This window comes from Saccostrea cucullata, unplaced genomic scaffold, assembly GCF_032062105.1.
Source record: "Saccostrea cucullata isolate Sc308-1 unplaced genomic scaffold, CSIRO_AGI_Scuc_v1 ctg711, whole genome shotgun sequence".
NCBI lineage: Eukaryota > Metazoa > Mollusca > Bivalvia > Ostreida > Ostreidae > Saccostrea > Saccostrea cuccullata.
The window spans coordinates 124,935-151,595 of record NW_026919801.1 but is presented as its reverse complement, the minus strand read 5'-3'; the positions used below and the strand labels follow the sequence as shown (position 1 = coordinate 151,595).

At 33.1% G+C, this 26,661-nt stretch overlaps 1 protein-coding gene across 4 annotated transcripts; it reads right to left on the bottom strand.

The window, feature by feature from the left end:
• On the bottom strand, positions 1–24,264 carry LOC134238304 (nephrocystin-1-like). 4 transcript variants are annotated; one of them, XM_062720450.1, is made up of 31 exons: positions 24,175–24,264; positions 23,283–23,371; positions 23,027–23,087; positions 22,801–22,875; positions 22,424–22,485; positions 21,944–22,077; positions 21,321–21,483; positions 21,102–21,187; positions 21,013–21,059; positions 20,629–20,723; positions 20,461–20,530; positions 18,531–18,567; positions 18,224–18,290; positions 18,022–18,064; positions 15,375–15,459; positions 15,026–15,120; positions 14,454–14,529; positions 14,276–14,328; positions 14,007–14,081; positions 11,950–12,025; positions 11,724–11,761; positions 10,414–10,496; positions 9,976–10,052; positions 9,832–9,852; positions 8,688–8,787; positions 8,071–8,183; positions 7,782–7,855; positions 6,990–7,034; positions 1,874–1,990; positions 1,551–1,709; positions 1–264 (listed from the first exon to the last, which is right to left on the bottom strand). In XM_062720450.1, exons 1-31 carry the CDS (start codon positions 24,235–24,237, stop codon positions 247–249), a joined length of 2,397 nt encoding a protein of 798 aa, XP_062576434.1. In that variant the 5' UTR covers positions 24,238–24,264; the 3' UTR covers positions 1–246. The 4 variants fall into 4 exon arrangements, with proteins under 4 accessions (XP_062576434.1, XP_062576415.1, XP_062576420.1 ...); XM_062720431.1 differs by having other exon boundaries at positions 21,013–21,187; XM_062720436.1 differs by having other exon boundaries at positions 18,224–18,287; positions 21,013–21,187.
• Between the last annotated feature and the right edge of the window lie 2,397 nt (positions 24,265–26,661).

The following is a 26,661-nucleotide window of genomic DNA, read 5'->3' as shown; positions in this document are numbered from 1 at the left end:
TTTTTAAAAAGTCTTGTAATAATTTATTGAGTGTAAAATCTCCACATGAGGAAGCTGCCATTACAATGTACAACATGAGAGTGTAAGGCGTTCCCTTTTAGAGTCACGCCCCCTTACAGACAGGCTTACACAGACAGGCTTACACAGCGTAGGTCGGCTCTAAAGTCTACAACCACTAACTGCCACAATACTTGTCTCTATCACAGTCAATCACAGATATATAAGTTTCTATAATCCTCTTCATTTTCAGCCATTTGCAGCAACCTTAAAAAGGGGAAAAAAATAATCAATTTGCATGACATTACTCGGTATCCATTGTTATTGATTATTATTATGCTTCCTGTCAGTTTGTCTCTATATAACCCATACCCTACTATTCTCGCATAGTGGTCTAAGGATTTATATAGCGTAAGCATACTATGCCGAAATAGTGCACAGCCTTATTTTCTGAATAAAATTCTGCCATGTACACACCGGGAATCGAACTCACGACCATGGGGTTGCCAGTCCGATGCCCTATCGATTACGCCACAGAGACGATCACTGATTGGTAGAATTTTATTAAATATATAAACTTAATTTATACAATTGACACAAGAAGGAGAAAATAGACAAATATTATTTGAAAACAGTTATATTTATTCTAAGGAATCTTAGATAAATGTGTCCAACAAAGTTTCAAACTAATTACATACTGTTCGTTAGATGAATTGATATCATGGGGTCATTAAAACGCTTTTTTATATAGCGCTTGATTGAAGGATGTAAAAGAAAATTATCAATGAGAATTCACGTCTGTAAACAAATCAGTCTTACTAACAAAACGGAAAATAATTATATAAAGATGAGTATCTTTGGGACAGAAAATCCTGACTTATTTAGAGAAAATACTAGTAACCAAAATAACTAAGCATGCAACTAATTTTAGCATGAAGATTTTGAATGAGTTTTTGCAAGTGCGCTGTGCTAATTACCACCATTATTTTCAGGAAAAAATCAAATGGATTGCCGCATAAATAATAACAACAGTCAGCATAATAATAACAATAGTGTTGCATTATGCATGTACTATGCCTAAATAGTAGGCAGGGTTTGACACATAGTGCACTCGCATCCGGCTCGTGCACCATGTGTCAAACCCTGCCTACTATTTAGGCATAGTACATGCATAATGCAACACTATTATATAATCAGCAGTGCTGATAGGTAGTAACCACTGTTTATGAATATCAGCTGAGTGAATAGACAGCACTGCCTATAATTTTTAGACAGTGGCTATTTATAGCCACAGACTATTGCTGCTACAGCACTTCATACGAGAAAAGTAATTAAAATCTTAAATTAAAAGTGTAAGGATGTGTCAGTCAAACACGTCTGGAAATTCTAAGTTTCAATAGCTTTCACAAAAATAAGATTTTTTATATTGTTTATATGGCATGTTATAGCAACATACAAGTCATGAAATTATACAGAAAATTTGTGAAAATATTAACATCATATAATATATTATGTGTTTAAGCAACTTTAATGATTAACAGCTGAGCTATTACCTGTGAGTTTGCTGCTAAACAATGTGGTCCAATGACATCAAAGGCAACCTCCTTAATGTCCAAGGGAGAGAACTCAATCTCGGAGGATAACAACAGAGCTAGAATTCCTTTTCTTTCTGTCTTTTTAGTCAGAAAATGGTTGATCTCTTCAAGTCTTTCCTGAAAATATTTAACAACTTCGAACAAATCCTCTTAACGGAAGCATCTCAAACCTTAGCCTCTTTTACCATGTTATAAAAATTTCATGAACAGAAAAGTGAAGTAAGTGAAGTATACAATGTAAATGATGAAATATTCAATCTAAGGTTTTCTAGAATAAATACCTCTTCAATTTGGACATTCCCTGATCTGTAAGGTTTTAAATTCACATCATACATAAGTGGGTAGACACTCTCTAAAACACATTCCTTGAAGAAGTTCTTCATAAACTCACTGTCCCTCTGTAAAACAAAGAATAATCAGCCTTAATCAATGAAGAACATTAAATTATTTTTTCTATGTATTCTTTTGTAACCCCCCCTCCCCCGGGGGTCATGTTTGAGACAAAACTTAATCTACACTACCTAAGGCTGCTTCCTTATAAATATGACTATACATGACTTTGCTGTTTTTTAGAAGAATTTTAAAGATTTTCCCTAGGCATTCCTTTATGAAACTTTGATCATCCAAAATCACCCCACCCCATATCCAGTGATCCTGTTTTGAGGAAACTTGAATCTACACTACACAAGAAAGCTTTCACATATAAAGAGGAAGATTTTAAATTACCCTACTCTATTTTCACTATTTTTTCATTATTTACCCTTGAATAAACATCCAAGGATACTCTGTGCCAAATTTGGTTGACCCAGTAGTATTGGAGAAGAAGATGAAAATATAAAAAGTCTACAACGATGACAACAACAATAATGATGATGACAGACAATGGACAATTTTTTTTTTTAATCAGAAAAGCTCATTTGAGCCATTGGCAAATGTGTCTAAAACAAGAGGTGTTTGTAAAACACCTATGCCCCCCTCCCCCCAAATTGGATTTTTTCTAATTCCAAAAGGGCATAACTCTGTCTAAAATGGTGCGATCCTACCCAAAACACAACATGACCTAGATATTCAGCTGAAAAATCTGTATACTAAATTTCATTTGAATATGTGCAACCTCTGCAAAGAAAATGAACGGAAACTGCAAATAGGTGGAATTGTTCTAAGTTGAAGGGGCATAACTCTGAGAAAAAGGGTGTGATCGTACCCAAAACAGAACTTAATTGACCTAGATATTTATCTGATATATCTGTACACTAAATTTCATTTGAATATGCGTAACCTCTGCAAAGAAAATGAATGGAAACTGCAAATAAGTGGAATTTTTAAAAGTCCAAGGGGCATAACTCTAACAAAAATGGTGCGATCGTACCCAAAATAAAACTTGAGCTAGATATTTAGCTCATTAATCTGTATACCAAATTTCATATCAATTTGTGCAACCTCTGCAAAGAAAATGAACGGAAACTGCAAATAAGTGGAATTTTTCTAAGTCCAAGGGACATAAATCTGTCAAAAATGGCGCGATCGTACCCAAAACAGAACTTGACCTAGATATTTACCTGATAAACCTGTATACCAAATTTCATTTCAGTATGTGCAACAGTTGTGAAGAAAATGAACGGAAACTAAATGGACCGACAGACCGACCGAACGACAGACAGCAGCAGAGCAATATGCCCTCCCTTCTTCGAAGGGGGGCATAAATATAGGAAATATTTTTTTAATACCCATATGATCTTTGAATGCATGACACATATTTATATGTACAAGCTTAAATGTAATGAAAATGTTCAAAAACCTTTAAACAAGAGGCCCATGGGCCACATCGCTCACCTGAGAAGCTTTGACCATTCTGTTCTTTACCAGATTTCCCCCTTGTTATACATAATGCATCCCCACCCTACCCCACTGATCATAATTTAGACATTTTGAAATCTACACTACCCCATGATCCTTCCATGGGCACACATGTTTCAGCTTTTTTGGCCCAGTGGTTCATGAGAAGAAGATTTTCAAAGATTTTTCCTATATATTTCTATATAAAACTTTGATTCCCCATTGTGGCCCCGCCCTTCCCCCGGGGGTCATGATTTGAACAATTTAGAATCTACACTATACCAGGATGCTTCCACATAAGTTTCAGCTTTTCTGGCCCAGTGGTTCTTGAGAAGAAGATTTTCAAAGATTTTTCTTATATATTTCTATCTAAAACTTTGATTCCCCATTGTGGCCCCGCCCTTCCCCCGGGGGTCATGATTTGAACAATTTAGAATCTACATTATACCAGGATGCTTCCACATAAGTTTCAGCTTTTCTGGCCCAGTGGTTCTTGAGAAGAAGATTTTCAAAGATTTTTCCTATATATTTCTATCTAAAACTTTGATTCCCCATTGTGGCCCCGCCCTTCCCCCGGGGGTCATGATTTGAACAATTTAGAATCTACATTATACCAGGATGCTTCCACATAAGTTTCAGCTTTTCTGGCCCAGTGGTTCTTGAGAAGAAGATTTTCAAAGATTTTTCTTATATATTTCTATCTATAACTTTGATTCCCCATTGTGGCCTCACCCTTCCCCCAGGGGTCATGATGTCAACAATTTAGAATCTACACTATACCAGGATGCTTCCACATAAGTTTCAGCTTTTCTGGCCCAGTGGTTCTTGAGAAGAAGATTTTCAAAGATTTTTCCTATATATTTCTATATAAAACTTTGATTCCCCATTGTGGCCCCGCCCTTCCCCCGGGGGTCATGATTTGAACAATTTAGAATCTACGCTACCCCAAGATGCTTCCACATAAGATTCAGCTTTACTGGCCCAGTGGTTCTTGAGAAGAAGATTTTTTAATGACCCAACCCTATTTTTGCCTTTTCTTGATTATCTCCCCTTGCGAGGGGATATGTCCCTTCATTTTAACAATTTAAATTCCCCTTCACCCAAGGATGCTTTGTACCAAGTTTGGTCAAAATTGGCCCAGTGGTTCTTGAGAAGAAGTCGAAAATGTGAAAAGTTTACAGACGGACAGACGGACAGACAGACGGACAGATGGACGGACGGACGGACAGACGGACGGACGACGGACAAAATGTGATCAGAAAAGCTCACTTGAGCCTTCGGCTCAGGTGAGCTAAAAACTATTGTTTAAATTGTTTTTACCGTCTAACTTGCATTAAAATCAATTGTTATTTTAGTAAATAACTGAGTACAGTAATATAAAGGTGGACCACAGCAAACTTGTGGTTCATTAAGTGTGAACATGCAGTTGAACATGAGTTGTTTGGTGTGGCAGTGCACGTGACATATGTACATAAAAAGCAGATATTTCTGTTACACATGACAGAAGTTAGCCAGGTCACAGTACTCATTCCTGGTAATTCAGTAAACAGATATGGCATTGAAAATAATTAAATTACCATTATACTTGGGTAGGAAAGGGGAAGTACAGAGAATAAGAGCTCTTTTAGAGAGGAATGAAGGATGTCAACAGCTAGGACAGCAGTGTGTAAAAGTCAAATTTTAGGTTCTTGGTAGGGATGTGCAATTTTATCGGTATACCGGTATATCGCGATTTTTTGTTGCGTGATACGTATCGTGATACAGAGACCTAAATACCGGTCTTTAGGTACATATTATAAAGTCCAGAAATTATTCATTTATTTGTTCAATCTTTCAAATTACAATTACAGAAAGTATAAAAAATGTTGTAAAAAGTGAAAGGAACGGCATCTTACCGTCAAAACGTAATTGATTTTATATACATAAAATTTCAAGAAAGTTCTAGCATATTTTTTAGAAAAATAATGACTTTTCATATAAAATCACTGTAAAAACTGCTTTTAAAAATATCATGATATTATCGTGATATTGTGGGGGAAAAATCGTGATATATCGCAATACGAAATTTTTGGCGATACCCATCCCTAGTTCTTGGTAAGATAGAGCTGTAAACATTTATAAATAAGAGCTATCTTCCTCTTGAATTGATAAACATAATTTACTGCCATTCTGCTGAATACAATATTGATCTTATACATGTAGTGATGACAAAGTATTGTTCTGATCTCAGTGAAGTCTAAACACTGACTAAACTTTAGGTTCACTGCCAAATAAAAGATTCTTAGTATTTCTAACATTATACATATATATTTTGGGTGCAAATAATGAACAATTGTAAACGTCAAATTTAATGCATGTTTTCAAATATATCTTTAAATGCAGTTTTATTGCCTATTAGCAATATTAATTTCAAGATAAGTAATCTGGGAGTTATAAGTACATGTACATGTAATTAAAACATCAATAAACGTCAACAAAAGTTAGAGAAAGCACAAGTTAAACAAATATAAATGGCTCAAAATCAAAACAACACCCTCTTCCTCAACTTACCAGCTGTGGACATGCAAAGCAAAATACAAAGAATGAACACACAATGCATGCTATGAAATAATGGTATAAGCTGGATACAGTATGACTGTGCCCACTCTGAACTTAAATCTATGACACTGGGTCATTCTTTGTGATTGGACATGCAATGCTCTGGTAGAAAATGCTGATTTTGCAATGCTTTAATCCATTATAAAATCTTAACTTAGGCTCAGATCAACAACATTTTCTATTAAGGTCATTCAAGATAAAGCATTGAAAATGACACTAATGTAAGAATAACTTAATCTGTTGGAATTTTATTAAGGATTGCTTTAAGATTCTAGGACTCCATTTTAATTGGTGAAAATCTCATTATGAAAGATATATATATATCCTATAGATTATTTTTTTAAAATTGTGAATTCATGGACGAAATCTACAAAATTTAGGTTCTATGATATGATGGTTCTACATTACACTACAGAAATATGCTCACTGGTAATTTTGGAATTCATTACTTGCTCTTTAAAATGGCCTACCAGATGAATTTTACTGAAGTTTATAAACTGTGCAGCCATTCTAAACATGAAGTGAATTTGTCCCAAATGAACAGAAGCCACATACAAATCATGGGTGCTTTCTCCGTGGCTCTCAATAACAGTTCTTCATGCAGAACAAAACCGACAATTGATTTGCAGGAATGCTTACTAGTTGAACGATTAAAAAAAAAGGTATGCAAAGACGTGAAGAAGATGAATAAATTTTAATCAGAAATCTTTAATACTTTTAACAGCATCTCGCTGAGGGTTAATCCTAATCAAAGATGAAATGTTTATCCACTCCCAGCTGCTTACTTCATCGGTATATACAGTAAATACACACATGTAGATATGTGGGTAATTGAACATATGTACATATTTATGTAAATTTACACATAGGTAAATGTACATGTATTTCTATAATTTCTGACCCTGAATTTGTGCCAAAGTCTACAGCTACAGAGAGTCAGGAATTTCTCCCAGATAAACTTACCATCTCAACTCGCTTCACAGTCTTTGATTTTGATATGTAGGTATCCTTAAAAACAAACAGCAGTATTAGTCTTCATTGTGTTTTGCTTTTCCAAGGTAAAACATATGAAGTCTATGACATCTAAGCAAATATGTACACTTGTATATTAAAGGTACTTGGACACAGATTTGAAGTTATTATTTTCTCTATTAATGCAGAAACTTCAGAATAGACATGTTTGAAAGCAAAACGAACTCACAATATATTGACAGTCCGTGCAGTTGTGGTAAGCAGACTGTGACGACTGAACGCACCCTGTGAATTGTAAACATCAACAAAAACAGAACTCGAGCCCTGTTTACAAAAACTGTTTACATAACACGAGTGTGCTCGATTTGCTAAACTCTGTACGCAACTCTTAGTTCGGAATGACGATACTTGTGAATGAATTTTGCTTTCTAACATTTCTACTCGGAATAAAATTATTTTTCTGGATAAAAGTTTTAATATTTCTCATTAATACACAACAAGATTGCCACTTTTCCTAAGGATTAAGAATTAGGTTAAAATTTGTGAAAGTGCAAGGATGAGTCATTGAAGTTTTAATAACTTTTAACTGAAATAAGATTTTTAATTAATTTTTGTGTGAAATGCTATTAAAAGATATAAGTCGTAATAAAATAGAGAAAATATTGACTTCAAATCTGTGTCCAAGTAACTTTAATTTAGAAATTTATGTAAAAAATGAATTGAGTTTTAATACAATGTAAGTGACAAATAAGATGTGTAAGAATTTGTATCAAATTTCCATACCCGTAAAACTTTCATCAGATCATGCTGATCAGCCGCCTTAGGAAAAACGGCTAAAACAGGGCTGTGCAGTAGTTCTGTAAAAAATATACAATCATGCTTAATTATTAGTTTTATAGGAGACATTCACACTATTTTCTCTGTTTAAATAAACTCATAATTAACTAAATTTCTTTTCCAGTATATGATCTAATGACCAATGTTTACAGTAAATTAACCTAATTCTGACCTGTTTTTACAGTGTATGACCTAATATCTGACCTGTTTTTACCATATTTGACCTAATTCTGACCTGTTGAATTGTAGTCTAGTCGATTCTTCAATAGTTCGTCAGCTAGGATCTGTCTGTAGTACGAATAATATGGCAAGAGAGCAACATTGCCGAGCAACACCTCCGGAAGGTTGCTGAAATTGATTATGATTTCATTATTACTCCATAATACTTTATGTATTGTACAAGTATAAACTGTCGAATTTTAATCTCAAACCTTACAATTACACTAACCAAGGAATTCACAGGCACAATAAAGTAATTATGTTCTCTTGTAACCATGCAATACACAGATGTGTCAGGATGCAGGGATTTTGATGAAATATACAATAAAACATGCGTATATAACACAGTGCCAGGGATGGAGGATTTTGCTTAATTATAAGCAAAATTAATTATATCCATTAAGTTTTCAAAATATTTTAAAGTCAAGGGAAATGAGAATCACTTTGCTGTTAGCTGTCCATTCATGAAAAGCGTGTTTGCTATAGACATGTTTTACTGAATACTTGATAAAAAATAAAATGAAGACTGTTCAATATTTTCTGGATGTATATACAGATGTTCACATGGACATACCCTGACACACTGTGATGATACACAGGAAGAAGCAGACTTAATTAAGAAATCACGCTTACTCTAGCTGAGCCTTCTGTTCCGCTTTTGGCATCATGACCTTGACATTCAATCGAGGTTGTTTGTTTCCCGACAGCATGGACATGAAGGAACTACTGGCCGCTGGGATCAAAATCAAAAGTTATACTTTCACAGATACATATTCAAATCATGCATGTCAATACAAAATACATAGTACACAGATATATCAATTTGAGCAAAATTAGAATCAGACAAGCTATGTGAACAGTTCAAAGCAAACAGATACATGTATACATAGATGAACTCCATAAATTGCCAAGAAAAGACATTTTTTTCAAGTTCTAATTATTACCGTTATAAAAAAAGAAGCTATTAAAATATAAATTTGAAAAAGAAATGTGGTTATTGCTGTTTAAAAGCATAATTATATCTTTAATATAACTCACTAACAGCAGCAATTGAAGCAAGGCAGTTAATTTAAATCTCAAAATACATCATCTCTGAAAATTGGTCAAGCTAGGACACATTCCATATTTCCTTGAGAGTAGAGCTGCTCCAAAAAATGTAATCTTATGGATACTTATCCAGATGTAAGACAAATGGGCTTTATTTCTTTAAATGGACATGCTCAAAAACTCTAATTTGTTCATTCAATCACACTCCAGGACCAGATAAAGAATCTGAAACATATCTGGAGGTGTGGGTTCCTAGATTTTTTCTCCATACCATCCAGTTAAGGCTTACAATGACTTGGGAAAAGACTTGCCCCCAAAACGTAAATCTCAGATATGAGGAAAATATATACATGTCAGGATGTGAGGAGTAGAACCAAAAGCAGGAGTCTCCAAAATCAGACCTGGAGTGTGCACACATCCAAAGACATCCCATAATGCACTTATTTCACTTCACATATAAAACCAGTGCCCCAAAGACATGTGTCCCTACCTTGATACTGCAAGCAATTTTGTTCAGGTTGGGATTATAGTAACTTCATAAGTAGGCCTGCTCCATAAATTTTAGACTTAGATGTTTATGCTGAGGTTAAAGCATAAGCTCATCTTATACTTTGTATAAAAGATGTTGAATGAAAGTTTAACTTTTAAAAATTGAAATACAGAAATGAATATGATAACTTTAAAATGCTAAAATGTAAAAAAAGGCAAAAAATAATAATATTAGAGTTACCACTCAGATTTTGTACTGTTCCTATCAAGAGATTAAATTCATGAAAACTTGGTTCATGCTTTTATTGAAAACATCATTTACTGAAAATGTTGTCATGTCTTTCAAAGATTAGACTACACCCCTCTAGATCCCCCCTGTACTTACTTCTCCTGCTGATGCTCGGGTCCACTTCCACGCCTTTCTCATAAGGAGTTCCTCCATTAACATACAGATCAAAAGATCTAAAAATAAACACGGAAAAACCCACTGAAAGGGTGTGAAGGTCACCAAGTCCCACAACAAATCTGATACTGTGGTTTCATTAATATTCATTGAGCACCAATTTTTGAGGATTTCGTTGCTGAGCAGATCCACGAATTTAAATGTTAATTGAATTAAGAAATATGCTATTAATTTGTATAGGCAATGCTTTCATACACGAAATTATATATCCTCGAAAACATTTGTTTTACAAAATCCAAAAAAATTGATGCCAATGAAAATTGATGAAACCATAGTATCTACAAACTCTCTTTATATTAAAGCATTTGTTATTTATAACTTTTATCACAATGAAAGAGATAATTTTTTATAAAAACAGACCTGTTTGAGATCACACCTCCGTTTTCTTCCACCAAGGGAAGATGAACCCACCCACAACTGAATTCTCCATACTCTTTGGTTTTCTACAAGAAACATTATATATGTAAGTTTTACTTTCAATTCTTACATTCAGAAATGAAATGTGAACACCTTTAAGAAAGGCCTTGATTGTGATTTCTTCCAGTGAAATCAAGTCTTCGACAGAGAGTGATCAAAGTAATGAGTCACAATTTCTACAAAAATAAATACTTTGTATTTTTTAGTTAAACATCTCTAAACCAGCCAGCTGCCTGACTGAATGATATGGCTGGATTAGAGTGGAAGTCAGTTAATGAATTTAGTATACACAGATGGTTTATTGAGAGAGATGTTCGATTAATTTTGCACAGTAGCAGTATTCATGTAGATTTTATGCATTATGGCATGTGAAAATTCCGCTGTTGTAGTTACAGACAAAGGCAAAGAGAATAAAGATGTAATATTTAAACTGAATCTATGAATATGACTGACAAATATTTATACAACTAAAATCACATGTACTATGTTCTGTTAGGTTTCACATTTTGAGATAAATGAATGTTCCTTGATTAAATATATATGCTAAGTTTTCCTCACAACATTAAATAGGTTGATGATAAAGCTGGTGATGAATTCCCACATTAATTATACTAATTAATGGTGTTAATTAAAGTGTGCAGAGTTTGAAACTCGTAGTAAATCTGACAATGAAATGTTGATTTGGTGATCTTTTCTGAAGATGTGAAAAATAATGACAGTGAAAGGTCACTCAGACAGGTCAAGGTCATATCTACTTACTGAATTCTGTTTGTTTTCATCAGGCTGAGAGATGAAAAATGATGTAAATGAACCAAACCATAAAACAAAAATGAAATTTAAACTAAAAATTAATTCAAAGCCACAAATAAAATATATATTAATAAAAAATCTTAAAGAGCTTAAGTTGGCATTGAATACTGTTAGTGTATTTACAAGCAAGTATCACTATGCACAAACAAAAATATAACCAAGGATCTACAATACACTAAAACACCGAGATATAGCTTTCCACTAAAGATAAACAATGTAATACTACAAAGTTAAAGCCATCATCAGGCCAGACTGAAATTGTCTTGTTACATCAAGTTATAACTATCTATCATCTCAAAAACTCCATGAAAAAAATGTATATTGTTTAAAAAACTCATTGTAAGATCAATGCTTGCTGCAATAGTGCTTTATTGTACCACTACAAAGAAAACTACCAAAATTCATGCAAAGTTAAATGACTAAGGAATAAATAATGTACTTACAGTTTTGCAGTATGACACACATAACTCAAATAGAATTCCTATCAATAGAAAGCAGTCCATTAGAGCTTTGTTTTTTCTTTTCATTTATAAAAATAACATTTGTGTATGTGAGTTGGTGTATATGTACATGTATGTAGGTATTTTTGATTTGTTTGTTTTTCTTTAAAAATAAAACATTTAGTAAAAAAAAATTCCCTCTGGGTGATCTCTTGTGCTGGATACTGACCGACGGTGGACTTGGAGGTGTCATTAGATCTGATGAAGACTTCACTGTGGAGGTAGGGGTCCATCGCATCACTGATCTGTGGACAACAAAAATATATTCATATTCAAAACTATTGTTTTAATCTCCTTGTCAAAAACAGAATCAATTTTCAGACTATAAAATAAAGTTTCACTTTTGGCTTTTAATTATTTTTCCTTATTAAATGCATAATTATACATTATATTTGACTTTAATAACTTCATTCATTTTGGGAAAAATGATTTTAAAAACACGTAAAAAATATTGTTTCAATTTATTCATTTTTACTTTTAATTATTAAATAATACCTTATTAGAATAAGATTTAAGAGAAAAAAAAGATATAAAACATGGCTTGTCCATATGCTAATTCTTCTTAAAGTCTTATTTATTTCTCCAATAAGCATATATGCAATATTAAAACTGTAAAAGCAACTACAATCCCTGTACTTTTTGACTCTGTAGTTATTTTTGAAAAGAATAACTTCACTGTCTACCATCTCTGTGTCTAATTTCACCTTTAAGGAGAATAATTACATTTCCTGTTTTTTTTCTTGTAATTTTTTCCTTTGATTGAAAAACAATTTTTCATGTCTATTTTTACCTTTTATTTGAAGTTTATATAAAAAAAAACAGAGATATTTGACACTACTTCCAGTTTTTCAATTTTTTTCAATTTCTTTTTTTCATTGTTTTTACCCTTTGATATTAAATCTTTTCAGATATTGAGAATGCTATTCTCAAGAAAATGCTGTTTTAGTTCTTCTTTTGTCTATTTTTGTAAATTTAAATAAAAATTATGTTGATTTTATTTTTATCTTTGTTGGTTATTATTTCAATATTTTATAACACTTAACTTTGAAGAGAAATTTAAAGCACTGGGCCTTTAAAAATATAGATAGGAGGGATTTTAACAAAATAAATACAATGTTTCAAATATTTCTAAAAAATAAATTGAAGTATGAATGTATGGGGCCTATTATTAGAAACAAATACATGCAACAAAAATCAGTTATACTTTACAGGTGTAGATATATATATATATGAACATCTAACAAATGGCATTTATTGTAGTTATTTTTGAAAAGAATAATTTCACTCTCTACCTTCTCTGTGTCTAATTTCACCATTTAGTAGAATAATAACATTTCCTGTTCTTTTTTTCATAATTTTTTGCTTTGAGGAGAATGACACTACTTCCTGTTTTTGTGTCTATTTTTACCTTTGAGATGAATGACTTTACTTCCCGTTCCTGTGTCTATTTTTACCTTTGAGGAGAATGACTCTACTTCCTGTTCCTGTGTCTATTTTTACCTTTGAGGAGAATGACACTACTTCCTGTTTTTGTGTCTATTTTTACCTTTGAGGAGAATGACTATTTCCTGCTTTCGTGTCTAATTTTGCCTTTGAGGAGAATGACACTACTTCCTGTTTTCGTGTCTATTTTTACCTTTGAGGAGAATGACACTACTTCCTGTTTTCGTGTCTATTTTTACCTTTGAGGAGAATGACACTACTTCCTGTTTTTGTGTCTATTTTTACCTTTGAAATTTCCTGCTTTGTGTCTAATTTTGCCTTTGAGCCACTTGTTTTCGTGTCTATTTTTACCTTTGAGGAGAATGACACTACTTCCTGTTTTTGTGTCTATTTTTACCTTTGAGGAAAATGACTCTACTTCCTGTTTTTGTGTCTAATTTTGCCTTTGAGGAGAATGACTTTACTTCCTGTTTTCATGTCTATTTTTACCTTTGAGGAGAATGACTCTACTTCCTGTTCTTGTGTCTATTTTTACCTTTGAGGAGAAGGACTCTACTTCCTGTTTTTGTGTCTATTTTTACCTTTGAGGAGAATAACACTACTTCCTGTTTTCATGTCTATTTTTACCTTTGAGGAGAATGACACTACTTCCTGTTTTTGTGTCTATTTTTACCTTTGAAATTTTGCCTTTGACAAATTTTTACCTTTGAGGAGAATGACTCTACTTCCTGTTCTTGTGTCTATTTTTACTTTGATACTTCCTGTTTTTGTGTCTATTTTTACCTTTGAGGAGAATGACCAGGCTTTTTGTTCCCTGTCGACTGACGTCACTTTCACTGTATGAATGTTACTCAGCATCTGTGTATATATATGTAAACCAATATTGTATCTAAATATAATGACATAATGATAATGCATTACAATTACATCAAAAACAAATTCCCTTTCTTACAAATCATAATCCCCCTCCCCCTCCCTGATTTGCTGTAAGCCATGATACTTATATATATTTGGTTGGGTATACAGGTTGGCTATAGTACAGTTTTACTTACATTGTGTCCATCAAAAAGGCACATTCTGACATGTCTACCCACAACATCAACTCCTGTAACATAATGTGACAAAAATTAGTGGGAACTGTTCTATTTATCTCTGTGATACAATAAACAACTAAACTAGATGTAAGAATGGATGACAATGAATAGCCATAGATAACGACGGATAACAAACCAGTTCCTGGGAGCGGGATTTGTTTACAGCCTTGAATCAAAATAATTCTGTCCATCTTTGTAGAAAATGGCCTTAACTGTAAAAAATAAAAAAAGATTTTGGTAAATATTTACAGTTCTTCATCTAACAAATACAACATCACTTACATGTAGGTAAACTAGAAAGAAAATATGTTCTGGACAAGTACAGTGGACAAATGAAGTCAGACATATGGATGGACAGACAGACAGCTAGACAGATAATAATAATAATAATAATAATAATAATACTTTATTTAGAGAGGGTAACCCGATTAGTGCAATGCACTAGTCTTCCTCGGGTCCCTCTAAACACATTCACAATGATACAATTATAAAAACATTGTACAATATTATAATAAATAATACAACATGACGTGAAAACACAAGTATAATAGAGATCGATTCAAGAACATGGAATTATATAACTTTTAGTTGCGACATGTTATAATGAATTTTTAATGAATTTTTTTTGATAGGCAGACAGATGACTGTAAGGCTAGGCCCTAACAATACAGTTAAATATCGTATTGTCATTGAGAATGATGACCTGACCTTGCTCTCCTTGGGAATGTAGAACAGGTCCCTGTAGGAGATATTGGAATCACTTAACTTTGGTGCCAGGTAGTTCGTCATGGTGAAATTCTCATCTACAAGCCATCAAGATTTCATCATGTGCATGTACAACAAATATGCCAATTAAAAGCCAATTCATACAATATTTAACTGTTATAATCCATCAAAATCAGCTTTGTGTTTATCAAATACGTATTACATGTATATACAATAAATTTCTGGGAAAAGTCGAGATTTAAGGAACAGAAGAATATGTAAGATGTTAATAGAAATTTTAGAAATATGGCCAATATAGGCCTGCCCCCCTGGCAGTATCCTGTATACTGACCCTTGGTAAACTTAGGACCCAATGTGGACGGTCTAAATCCTGAAGGCATGGCTCCTAGAGCATGAAGTACGTCTGTTACACTGGTCTGGTAAAAAGATAAAAACAAAGTTAAGTTCTGATATAAACTAGGATAAATTCCTGCCCCTGTCAATTTGCCATATAAAATTGAAAGTAATCCCAAGATAAGACTTTTAAACATTAAGCTTTGCAAAATATATTGAACAAAGCAGACGTAAGGGATGGCTTGGCTGAAGTTTTCATGTTATTAAGCAAAAGATACTAATGTTCATTTATAAACATGGCTAGGTTTTATAGAGGATAACTATTACACTTCTAGATAAATTCAGAATTAAGCATTCTACAGTTGTAAAACTTCAAGCAAAAAAATATCTTATGTTTGGGAAATACAGAAAACTTGACTTGCATCCACTAACCACAATGATGTGAAAAAAGAACACTGGCTTGATAAACAATTTTTGGCATTTTATATGAAAGTGGATCAACTTGATCACACAGTTGACAACAGCAGAGGAAAGGGTAAAATTATGTACCCCAGATTTATACCCCAAAATAATTGAAATTAGGTTGGAATGATTATTTCTGTGAAGGGAAAACGTGCTTAAACAGTGCTTTGGGTTAGTTAGCCTTACCTGTTTTTTAACCTATAACAATGGTCAAAGCAGAATGCAACTTATTACAAATTAAATCCACATACACCTAAACCAATTATAAATATTACAAAAGATTTTATGTTTTAAAGATCTCTTTGAAATTACAAGTATTTGCAGAATACATATCATATATTATACATATAGGGCATGTATTACCTACACATTAACACACAAGAAAACATTGATGTGACCATCAAATGTCACCCGGGAAATATCTAAAGTAAACAATGAAAATGAGTCTTGATCATCAAACCGCTCCTATATGTGTGAAAAGGAATGCGTCTAATTGATGGAGACGAAAGTCGCGAATATTTTGAAAACTTTAAGTCGGATAAAAATCAAACAAAAACGATACCATTTTAAACTTCATCAATTCCTCAAGTAAATTTTGGCTGCATAAAATATAAATTGAAGTTAGACACATGCATCACCTATATTCAAAAATGTATTAATTTGCAATTTTAGAATATAAAACACGAACTGTGCAGAGTATGTTTTTATGCGAGAAGTAAAATTCGATGTTCTAAAAAAAGGGACCTGTCGTTTTTTCGATGGTATATGATAAGTAACTTCATATATTAAATATGAAAAACATATATATTTTTACAGATTCACTTCATGGAAGTAAATATATTATATATCTCGTAATTTATAAAGGGAAAGAACACTCTGATTAATAATATTTTCAATGGTTAGAAAACTTTTAATTCTAAATAACTACTCCCATCCCAATCCCCAAACACCAACACTTAAACTTATATGTATAGAGCAGCCCGGTCCTCCGGGCTGCAATGAATTGCTGTTAAGAATAATGGCAAGTGCATTTATTAAAATGTATGCTCAGTTTATCTCAAATATATCTTACTAATGCCAGATATCAAACTATGATCACTATTGTTTTCATTTATCCTAGCTTTGTCTCATAACTGAAAAGCTTTGAACCGCTTTTTGGGATATTCATAACGCAAGTTGTCTACTACAAAACCACAATTCATCAGAGGAAGTCAAGAAGTATAAGCACACACAACCTTAATTGCAGCTTTACCTTTAATAAGAAATTTTACACAAATTCTAAGGTGCTCCTTATATATATATATATATATTAATTAGTTACACAAACTAGCCATAAACTGAAGTCTTTGTTGCAAAAAGGAAATAATGTACCAACTTGTAATCAACCCTTCTACGTGTAAATATTTATACAAATTCAATCATGCATGAATAATACAGTGCTTAATGTCATTCATCATTCTACCATGGTAACCACTCATGCATCAAGCAACACTTGGCATTCTCACATCACAAAAGGATTACTTCATTGAAACTTTCTACGCATCACAAAACTGACAAAACACTACAGGCACAAGCTTCATCATTTATTGTTGTATATGGGGACCACTGTTATTTAGTTACATATATACACATTTTTTTTATATTGTGGACCACTTTTTTTTATTAGATACATGTAGACAATTTATTGTATGTTGTGGACCACTGTCATGTTATTTTGGCATTGTTTGGTTATTTGACACACAAAATCACAAGTTTATATACAAAAAGAGAGCAATAATTACTAATTATCCACTGCTGTTACATGTATATTTACAGCTCAATTATTATTGAAATATATTCATATTTCACAGTAACAAAGAATTTATTTTATTTCCTTTTTTTTTAAGATTATTATAAAAATAATAAATCACTATTTCCTCTCTTTCTGACAAGTTCAACCATATTAATGACTGTGGATTTAGAGACTGGGGGTTTGGAATCTAGAAAGCAGTTTCAATGTCTGGACAGAGTGAAGTATTACTATATAGCATGGGTGTTCCAGCTACTTACAAGCTCATGGTCTTGCTAAGCACATACAAAAATATTAATAATATCATACTCCACAGACTGAGCATATAAATGAATGTTACATTTAATTTAAATCATTAATGAGGTTTTTAATTGAAATGAAATCTTTATCCTACCTCTCCTAATGCTCTCTTTATGCTCCCCCATCCTTTCTTGTGGCTAAAATACACACAGATATATTTCTGAATACACAAGCAATTAGAGACATTAAAGAAGTTTTTTTTTTCTCTTTTAAATCTTTTCCAACATACACTGTATGACTAAAAAGTATGACTATTAAAAACTGTGTATTTGTAAATTTGAAGTAGTAAGAGTAACCTGTTCTTGGCTTCTATCTTCTCCTCCTCATCCTCTTCATTTTCATCTTCCTCCTCTTCTTCTTCTTCTTCTATTAAAAACATGGGGGGAAACAGGAAGTTAATTAATTTATATTTACCAACATGGGAAATGTTAGACATTAAAAATATGATGATGATAAAAATAGGATTTCTGTGGAAGTTTATTTATTCATTAACTGCAGGTATGTATTAATGGATTTTCTTTTGACCGAGAATTCTAAACTATCTGAATAAATTGCAATTACTATTAGAAGAAATTTGAATTTGAAATTTAAATAAGAACTCACCATCATCTTGTTGTACATGTTTGTATTTATTGTGCATCTGAAAAAGAAAATCACTCTTATATTTATCAAATAATTTTTTTCTAAATTAAAAAAAAAACAACAACAGAATACACAGTGTATATATACAGTGTATGAACTCATTTTGTCAATTATATTTTGAAATATATTCATTCATAACTCTCCCTGTCAACTGCATGAGGGAATAGAAACAGGGTTTTTTTTTTCTAAGAGGGGTTTAATAAAATTGGAAGTCATACATGTATTTAATCTAAATAAATTAGATGTTAGATCCACTCGCATACTTGCTACATTAACATCTACCAACATTCCATTGCGGGTCACATCAGAGGTCAAATTCTATCAACCAATCAAATCGTTGCCGCAAAATAATTGTATATTGTTGAAGCCAATAAGTCTAGAGGTGTTCAGAAGTTGACCTCTGACTTGACCCTCTATAGAATGTTGTTAGATGTAGCGAGTATGTGAGCAGATCTAACATCTAATTATAATCTGAGTGACAAGTTTTAAGATTCAACACCCCCACCCCACCCCCAGTCTGACTTAGGCAAGGAATTTTTTTTTTCAAGGAACAGCACTAAACACTGGATGTAGAGCACCCGACTAAAGATCCTGGGCCCCATATTGATTTCTGGTCAAGCCACACATTTTCTTCTTAGGCCATCCTTAAAAAAATGTTTGTTTGGAATTGCCGCCTGGGGGTTTTCACACTCAGGAGGGAGGGAGGGATTTTATTATTATTTTTTTTTTACAAATTGAAGCTAAATGATAAAAAAAATAAAATCTCAATGAACAGTGGTAATATCCATTTATTATCCTCTTTCTTTTATTTTATTAATATTATTTGGTCCGATTTTGAAAAAAAAAGATATACACAGAACGGTACTCAAATATTCATCTCATTTAGATGTTAAGATCTGTTCATTTATTAATAGTTAAATTTCAGCACCAAACTTCTGGTTTATTTTAAGAATCTTTATTACACAATACTTTTATCAGTCTATTTCGTAATATTTCTCTTTGAAATTTACCCCTTTGTTAAGACAACGCTTGCAAACAGTTTGAACCACACAAAATTTCTTAAGAATAGTTGGGATGTTTTGTGGAAAACCAGGATGGGGTGCTTGGTGCGTTCTCGAGTTTTCACCATGCATCAGTTTTCACATTACGTTTCAAAGACTTGTCATACTGACAGACAACATTATTCCTTTATTATTTGGGATAGAACGTTTCTGATCCATGTAATTTTTAAAGTGGGAACTGAACGATCATTTTTTTTTCAACATGACGGACTTAACTTATCAAGTTCAATGTGCAATCTATTACAATAGCTCTTTCAAGATATCGATGATTCATTCCATTTAATTTTTTATTCATCTTTTATCTTTATAGAGATGCATAAATGTTCTAATCTTCAACGAAACGCTTAAATGTTTCCAACATGGTCTGACATTTTGGCGGCTTTTATTTTGTCAAATCGCCACCTATAATCGCTATTTCATAAATACTATGAAGAAAGCGTTTTATTGACCCGAGTTGTTAAGTTAATGTGAGCTCAAACCCGACTTTGAAAAACTATTTTGACGAACGAACTAACTTGTACTAAACAATGTAAGACGATATTTAAAACGATAAAAAAAATATTGTTAATATTTTGCCAATAAAATTTTTTGAGCGGGGGGTATTTTAATGAGGCGGGCGGCAATTCCAAACAAACTATAATTTTATTTTGGCCTTATTACCCATTTGTAATTTTCCTCCAAGATGCCAGAAGCACAGAATGGGTTTTAAAAGAATGTATGCATCTTTTCAAGCTCCTTGTCCTGACAACAATGCCCTGATTTGTGGGCATGATTCTCATAATTTAGATAGACTCTCTAGAGGAACAGTTTATGTACTCTGCATGTGTTACCTGTAGGAAGGTCTTAGGTACAGTTCCTCTTTTTCCATCTTTATTTTCTGCCTCCCACCAACCATCCTCTCTGTAAAAAAAAGATAGTGCGAGAATTAGCAAATCTAAGATCATTGACTGGCCTTTTTTTTTTTAAATTATAGAAGTCTACTCTAGTGAAAAACTCACCTTGTGTTGATGATGGTCAGAATCTCTCCTTGTTTGAAGGACAAATCTCCCTCCTCCTTCCCCTCATAATCATAGAGTCCCTCAAACTGAAGGCCCTGCAACACAATTAAATTGCGATTTAAAAGTAATAAAATTATGTTTATAATTCATGTATATTGAAAAAACAAATGTTCCAATGCTTGTTGAATGACTCTCACAAAGTCCCTCAAACTGAAGGCCAAACAAACATGAGTTCCTCTCATAAGTATAAAGTTCCTTAAATCGAAGGCCCTACATTAATGTTCTGAATACCTTTCTTTAATTTTCCTCAAGATTTTATAAATTTATACTCACACAGACAAAATAGAAGAACAAGACACTTGAGAGAATATATATAGTACCCACCTCAATAGTTGTTTGTTCCATATCATCTACTTCCTTTTTCTCTGTCTCTTCTTCTTCCTCTTCTTCATCATCTTCCTCCTCCTCTTCACTTCCTTCTTCCTCCTCTTCTTCTTCATCATCATCATCATCTTCTTCTTCATCTTCCTCTTCTTTAGTTACTTTGGCTTTTGGTTTACTGAAAAAAATTCAAAGAATCCAACTTCAATCCCACCTTTCTTTGACTTACATCCCAACCATTGACTGTGAAATTATTTATTTTGAGGGTAATTTTCTTGTTCCTTCCTCCGCTAGACAAATTCTGCCATTACCTCTCTGTTTTCATTGTGTCTTCCTCCTCTTCTTCTTCCTCTTCTTCCTCATCATCATCTTCTTCTTCTTCTTCTTCCTCTGCTGCTTCTTCAGTTTTTTCTTTGTCTTTCTTTTCTTTCTTTCCTGCTTTTTCTGCTGGCTCTTTTTCCTTTTTCTTTGAATCTGCAAGAATTTATTTGCAAATACTATACAGGGTTATTGGCACCCAAGCATTATTTTCCCTCCACCAGACTTGCAACTGATTTTGACCCATTTTCAATTTGCCTGAAGTAGCCTGGGTCCCTGTCCCTCTTTTATGCTTCATAGACGCTTTGAGGTTAAGGCCAGGCAAACTATAGGCTATCAGGGTGATTCTGCCTTGAATCTGTGCCCATTTTTTACACTGTATTAAGTTGCACCATTTATGAAAAGTTTATTGTGACGTCATATTTTGTTTGTTGTCAACCTAATGCATGACTGTGCCATCATATTAGTTGATATTTATTTTGATTGATTAAAGCACAAATTATTAGGCAATCCGAATAAGTATATACACAGCCATGTCATTTGCTCTCAATCCAAACCTCACCTCTAATACTGAAGAGTTCCTTCATGTCTAATTTCTGAGGAACACTTGACTGACCTTGTTTTTCACTTTCTTCTTCTTCTTCCTCCTCCTCCACCTCCTCTTCTTCTATTTCTTCCTCTTCCCCTTCTTCTTCTTCTTCATCATCATCTTCTTCTTCATCATCCTCTTCACTTTCACCCTTCAACTCCCTAAAATGGACAAAAATCTTCATTTGGAAATATGGGGTCAACTAATGCTACTGCAGAACAACATCACATCAAAATAAACCTCAGAACTCAGTTTAAAAAAAAAGAATATTATTTTCAAAATATGAATAAACTTAATAGACAGAATTTCAGGAGCAAGCTGCCTGGTTTTTCTTTACACCAAACAGAAAATACATTTATTTCATATCATACAAATAACTGGCAATTCTGTTATCAATTATTTTAACCAATCTACACAAAGGATGCAAGAAGTTCCTTCCTCTGGACATGACAAACAATTATAACATAAAATTTCCACAATGATGAACAATCTCCAGCAAAAACTTACTTGAGGTATTCCTCCCCTTTCTCCTCGGGCAAAAGTTTCTTCATCTGGGTGTCTAGCTGTGTCTACAAAATAAAATTACAATACAAACACCTGTGTTAAAGTTTCAGATAAGTTTTCCTTTTAATTTATGTTTCAGTTACAGAGTTAATTTTCTTTGACTTGTTGGTTCAATTTACAAGCAATACAAAAAAAATGTCTCCAGCAGTTTGCAGTAAACTATTAACAACTTATAATGAACAGTTCACCTTATACGAGGATTGCAAGGAAATCATAAATTAACAGAGTTTGATTTGTAATATTGAAATTAAATGATTTTTGCCTAGTCACTGAGTAAATTTTGTTGCAAAAATTAAATATCACTTTCATATCATACATACCTGCCATTTCTCAAGTCTTGTTATCTCTGCTTTCTTCTTATTATCAAATCCTTTGACTTTTGAAGGTTCATTTCCCTAAATCCAAAAGTTTAAAGACAATTAATGTACAAAGGTAGTTAAGGTACAGATATATTGAACTGGTTATCTGCAAAATATCAATTTATTTCTCTCTTTCCTATTTTTTTGTATTTTTTTTAATACTTAGTTTACAGGAAGGGAATCTCACCTCTTCTAGTGCATTTGCTGCAACAATGAACTCTTCAACTTTCAATTTGATTTCATAACATCTGAAAGGAGATTATAATGATTAAAATATCACAGAAAATCTATATTTATCAGCAGCCTGTGATACTATCACAATGAAAGTCAATAAGTGGAATTATTGCAAGACTTACATCTTTTAAAAAACAAAATATTCAAATTATCAAAACTGACATTTGGTGCATAAAAGTGAATAACTGCATGTAAATTTATTTCTTTACCCTTTAAATTGTTCTTTGAGCTTTTCTTCATCATTTTTTAACTTAGAATTGCCCAACAATTTGTTGCTGTCTTTAATTTGCTTTTCAATCTGAAAAAAGGAATAAATAAATTTATATAATTGCATGTGTGTTACAATGTATTTATTCTAATTCTATGCTTACTCTTTGATGGAACAGTAATCTTTTTGAGTTGTTATAGATAATAAGGTATACAACAAAAAAGTGTATCAGGACTATGTAAAATTTATTGCATACAGATGTACATTGATACTCTGATAAGAGAGATAACTCTTAATGACACAAATGACTATTATTCCTTTATAAATTTGTCGAGTTTAAGTGCCTTTTTTGTCAAATTTTGCCCCGCTAGCAATGCTATAATTGTTTGTATTTTATTCAGCATATAGTCATATACATTTTCTTTTGAAAATCATAAAAGTTAAAGAAAAATTTCATATGATTGAGCAGAGGGTTTATGAACCAATACCCAAACCGTCAAAATTTAAAAAAATCGGGAAAAATAATCAAGCTATTTTCTGTTTCATGACTCATTGATGTACTAGTAAATTATACTACCATTCATAGCATTGCTCATTTTGAAGAATTTTAAATAGTATTTAACAACAACAAAAACCCAAACTTAATCAACAAGTTTGAACATGCTTCATATATGTTTCAATCTTTCAGTAATTTTTCAATAATTACAACGTCATCAAATTTCCCAGAATGAAAGCAAAAGCCAGTTTGTTGTAAGGTATTTTAGGAGCATTTATCTGGATTATCCTAACACTTTGTTACAGAGGAAAAACACCTGATCGTCATAAACTTTATGAATATAAGAAAAATATATCTGCATGTTTTTTCCTCCTAAGGAATTTGTGTTATTATTTACCAATTTCTTTTGACCATCAACTTCTTTTTGGTGCTTAGCCAAAGGTCCAAGTTCTTTTCCCATTTTGATTACAGCTTATTTCTGCCAATTGGCAATTATTCACACGTAAAAACACAACACTGAATACAGTCAGCCATTTGTAAACAATGAGAAAATAAAAGTTAAAATCGAATACGATCGATATTTTCCGGATTTAGCACACCTTCATAACGCACGAAAGAACTTGTTTTTATTTATTTAATTTTAAGCCCCCCGTAATATAAGATTTGGGGGTATATAGTTTTTTTGTCCTGTCCGTCCGTCTGTCTTGCTATAGAATAGAATTTATTACCGAATCAGGGCCCATATATGTAACCGGAAGTAGAACTCTTTAGTGTATAAATTACCAAAGTTACTAGCCAACTTGGCTTAAACCAGTTATCAAAATCAAGCCATATCTGGAAAAGCTAAATTTAATTCCTAACCTCCTAAGTGCAAAGCCGTAATCTGAAGGGCTTTCATTCTGTTTTCTAAGACGTGATCTAAAATCTACCCTATGTGCAACGACTAGTTCTTTCGGACAAAACCTACTAGATAAGATGGATGTTAAGTTGTCATAATCTTTTCTTTGTTCTTGAGATAGGACACCTAGAATTTTCTGTGCCTCTCCCCTTGATGCTACATGCTACATTTCTACCATCAAACTTATCTGGTTCTTTTTCTCTACGTTTAGGTCTACCAAGATTTACTAGGGGTACTTGGTAATGTAGACATATTTGTCTGTGACCTACTGAGATTCTCACTTCTGTCTCTCTGTGCAAAGTTTATTTGTGCAGGTGAGGTACTCAAACTCTCTGTTTCTCTCACTCTATCTAAGGGAGTCACTGTCTCTCTTACAACTTCATTCCGACTTGCTTGTCTGTTCCTAGCATTATCTTCAGCAAATGACACACGACGTTTGCATATTTAAAAGTTTCCTCATGGTTTAATTGTCTCATGCTTACATTTCTCAAAGTCTGTAGTGAGGTCCTGCAACAGTTGTTCTAAATCTGAAACCTGTAAACTCATGCTAGTATCTAATTTACTCTCATGCCTCTCAATCTCACTCACAGGAGAGGACAAAGAGGGCTGTTTGACTCTTGACATAAGCTTAGGTCTAGGTTGACTTGAACTTAACCTATCAATTCTAGGGGTTGATGTAACTCTTCCTACACTATCAGAACCTGAATTTAGCGAAGCCATGGTTCCTATTCAGAAATCCTGGTCACGGCACCAAAAATTATGTAACCGGAAGTATAACTCTTTAGTGTATAAATTACCAAAGTTACTAGCCAACTTGGCTTAAAGGAGTAAACTATATCCAGTTATCAATGATCAACCCAGGTAAGGGGATTTCTGAACTATGGTCAACGCTAAATGAAAACACAGTTGTAAGTTTTACAAATTTAATAAGGTGAGAATTAAGCGAAGCGACGCTCGTAACTGCGAGCTCTAACGACAACGCCTGGGCGAAGAGAAAATTCGGACTACTGCACATTCATTCTTTAGAATTTTTTGCCGCAGTAATTTTGATCCACAATGCATCACTTAGCAAAGTTGCGTTCTCGCGAGAATAAAGGCAAGTGTTCAATAAAAAGTTTACTCGCCTTGATTAAATGGATACATATTGAAGATAAATTGTAAACATAACTTTTTTCATTAACTTTCAGCACTGTTCAGTTTTTTCTTAGTATTTGTAACTTACATACGACGTCATGTGACGTCAGAGTCTAGACGCACCAAATGTCACGTGCGATTTGACGAGCCCGATCTAAATTAAAACAATAGAAGAGTTTGCGCTCGCTCTAACGGTCGCACCGTCAACATATTAAAATTGTCACGACTTATCTAATTAATAACTAGTAGTTAAAAATAGAAAACAATATTATTAAACAATCAATACTCAATCATATACTTTTAAAAGTGTGTAATCTCCTTGGTACTGGCGTCTGACATGTTTACATTCACACCGACACATGCTTTGAAACACGCAATCTGATTGGTCTGTAAGCAAATCTATGGTTGGTCAAGAGGAAAAACCCGAATAACACCCCCCCCCCCGAACGTCATATGAGGTGAACTCACTCTGAGGTACATCTCAGGAAAAGGCGTTTACACCAATCAGAGAGCACCAAAATTCTTGATCATTTAATAAATACTGATTTATGCTATATAACTTTGATATTTTACATATGTATTCCTTCTTCGATCTTCCTTTAATGTGCATAGCACCTGAATGTTGGACATTATCGCACATCCCTGTGATAAGAACTTTCTTTAGGTACCACCAAATTAGATCGACCTCGTAACCTTGACCTAAGAGTTTGACATAGTTTTAATTTGGCCATAATTAACTTTTGAACGGTAGATACTAGGATTTTCATGCTTCACATAATTATATTTTCTTTGTGACAAGACCTTCCATTGGATACCATCTTCTTTACCTTGAGGTTGGAGATTTAGGTACTT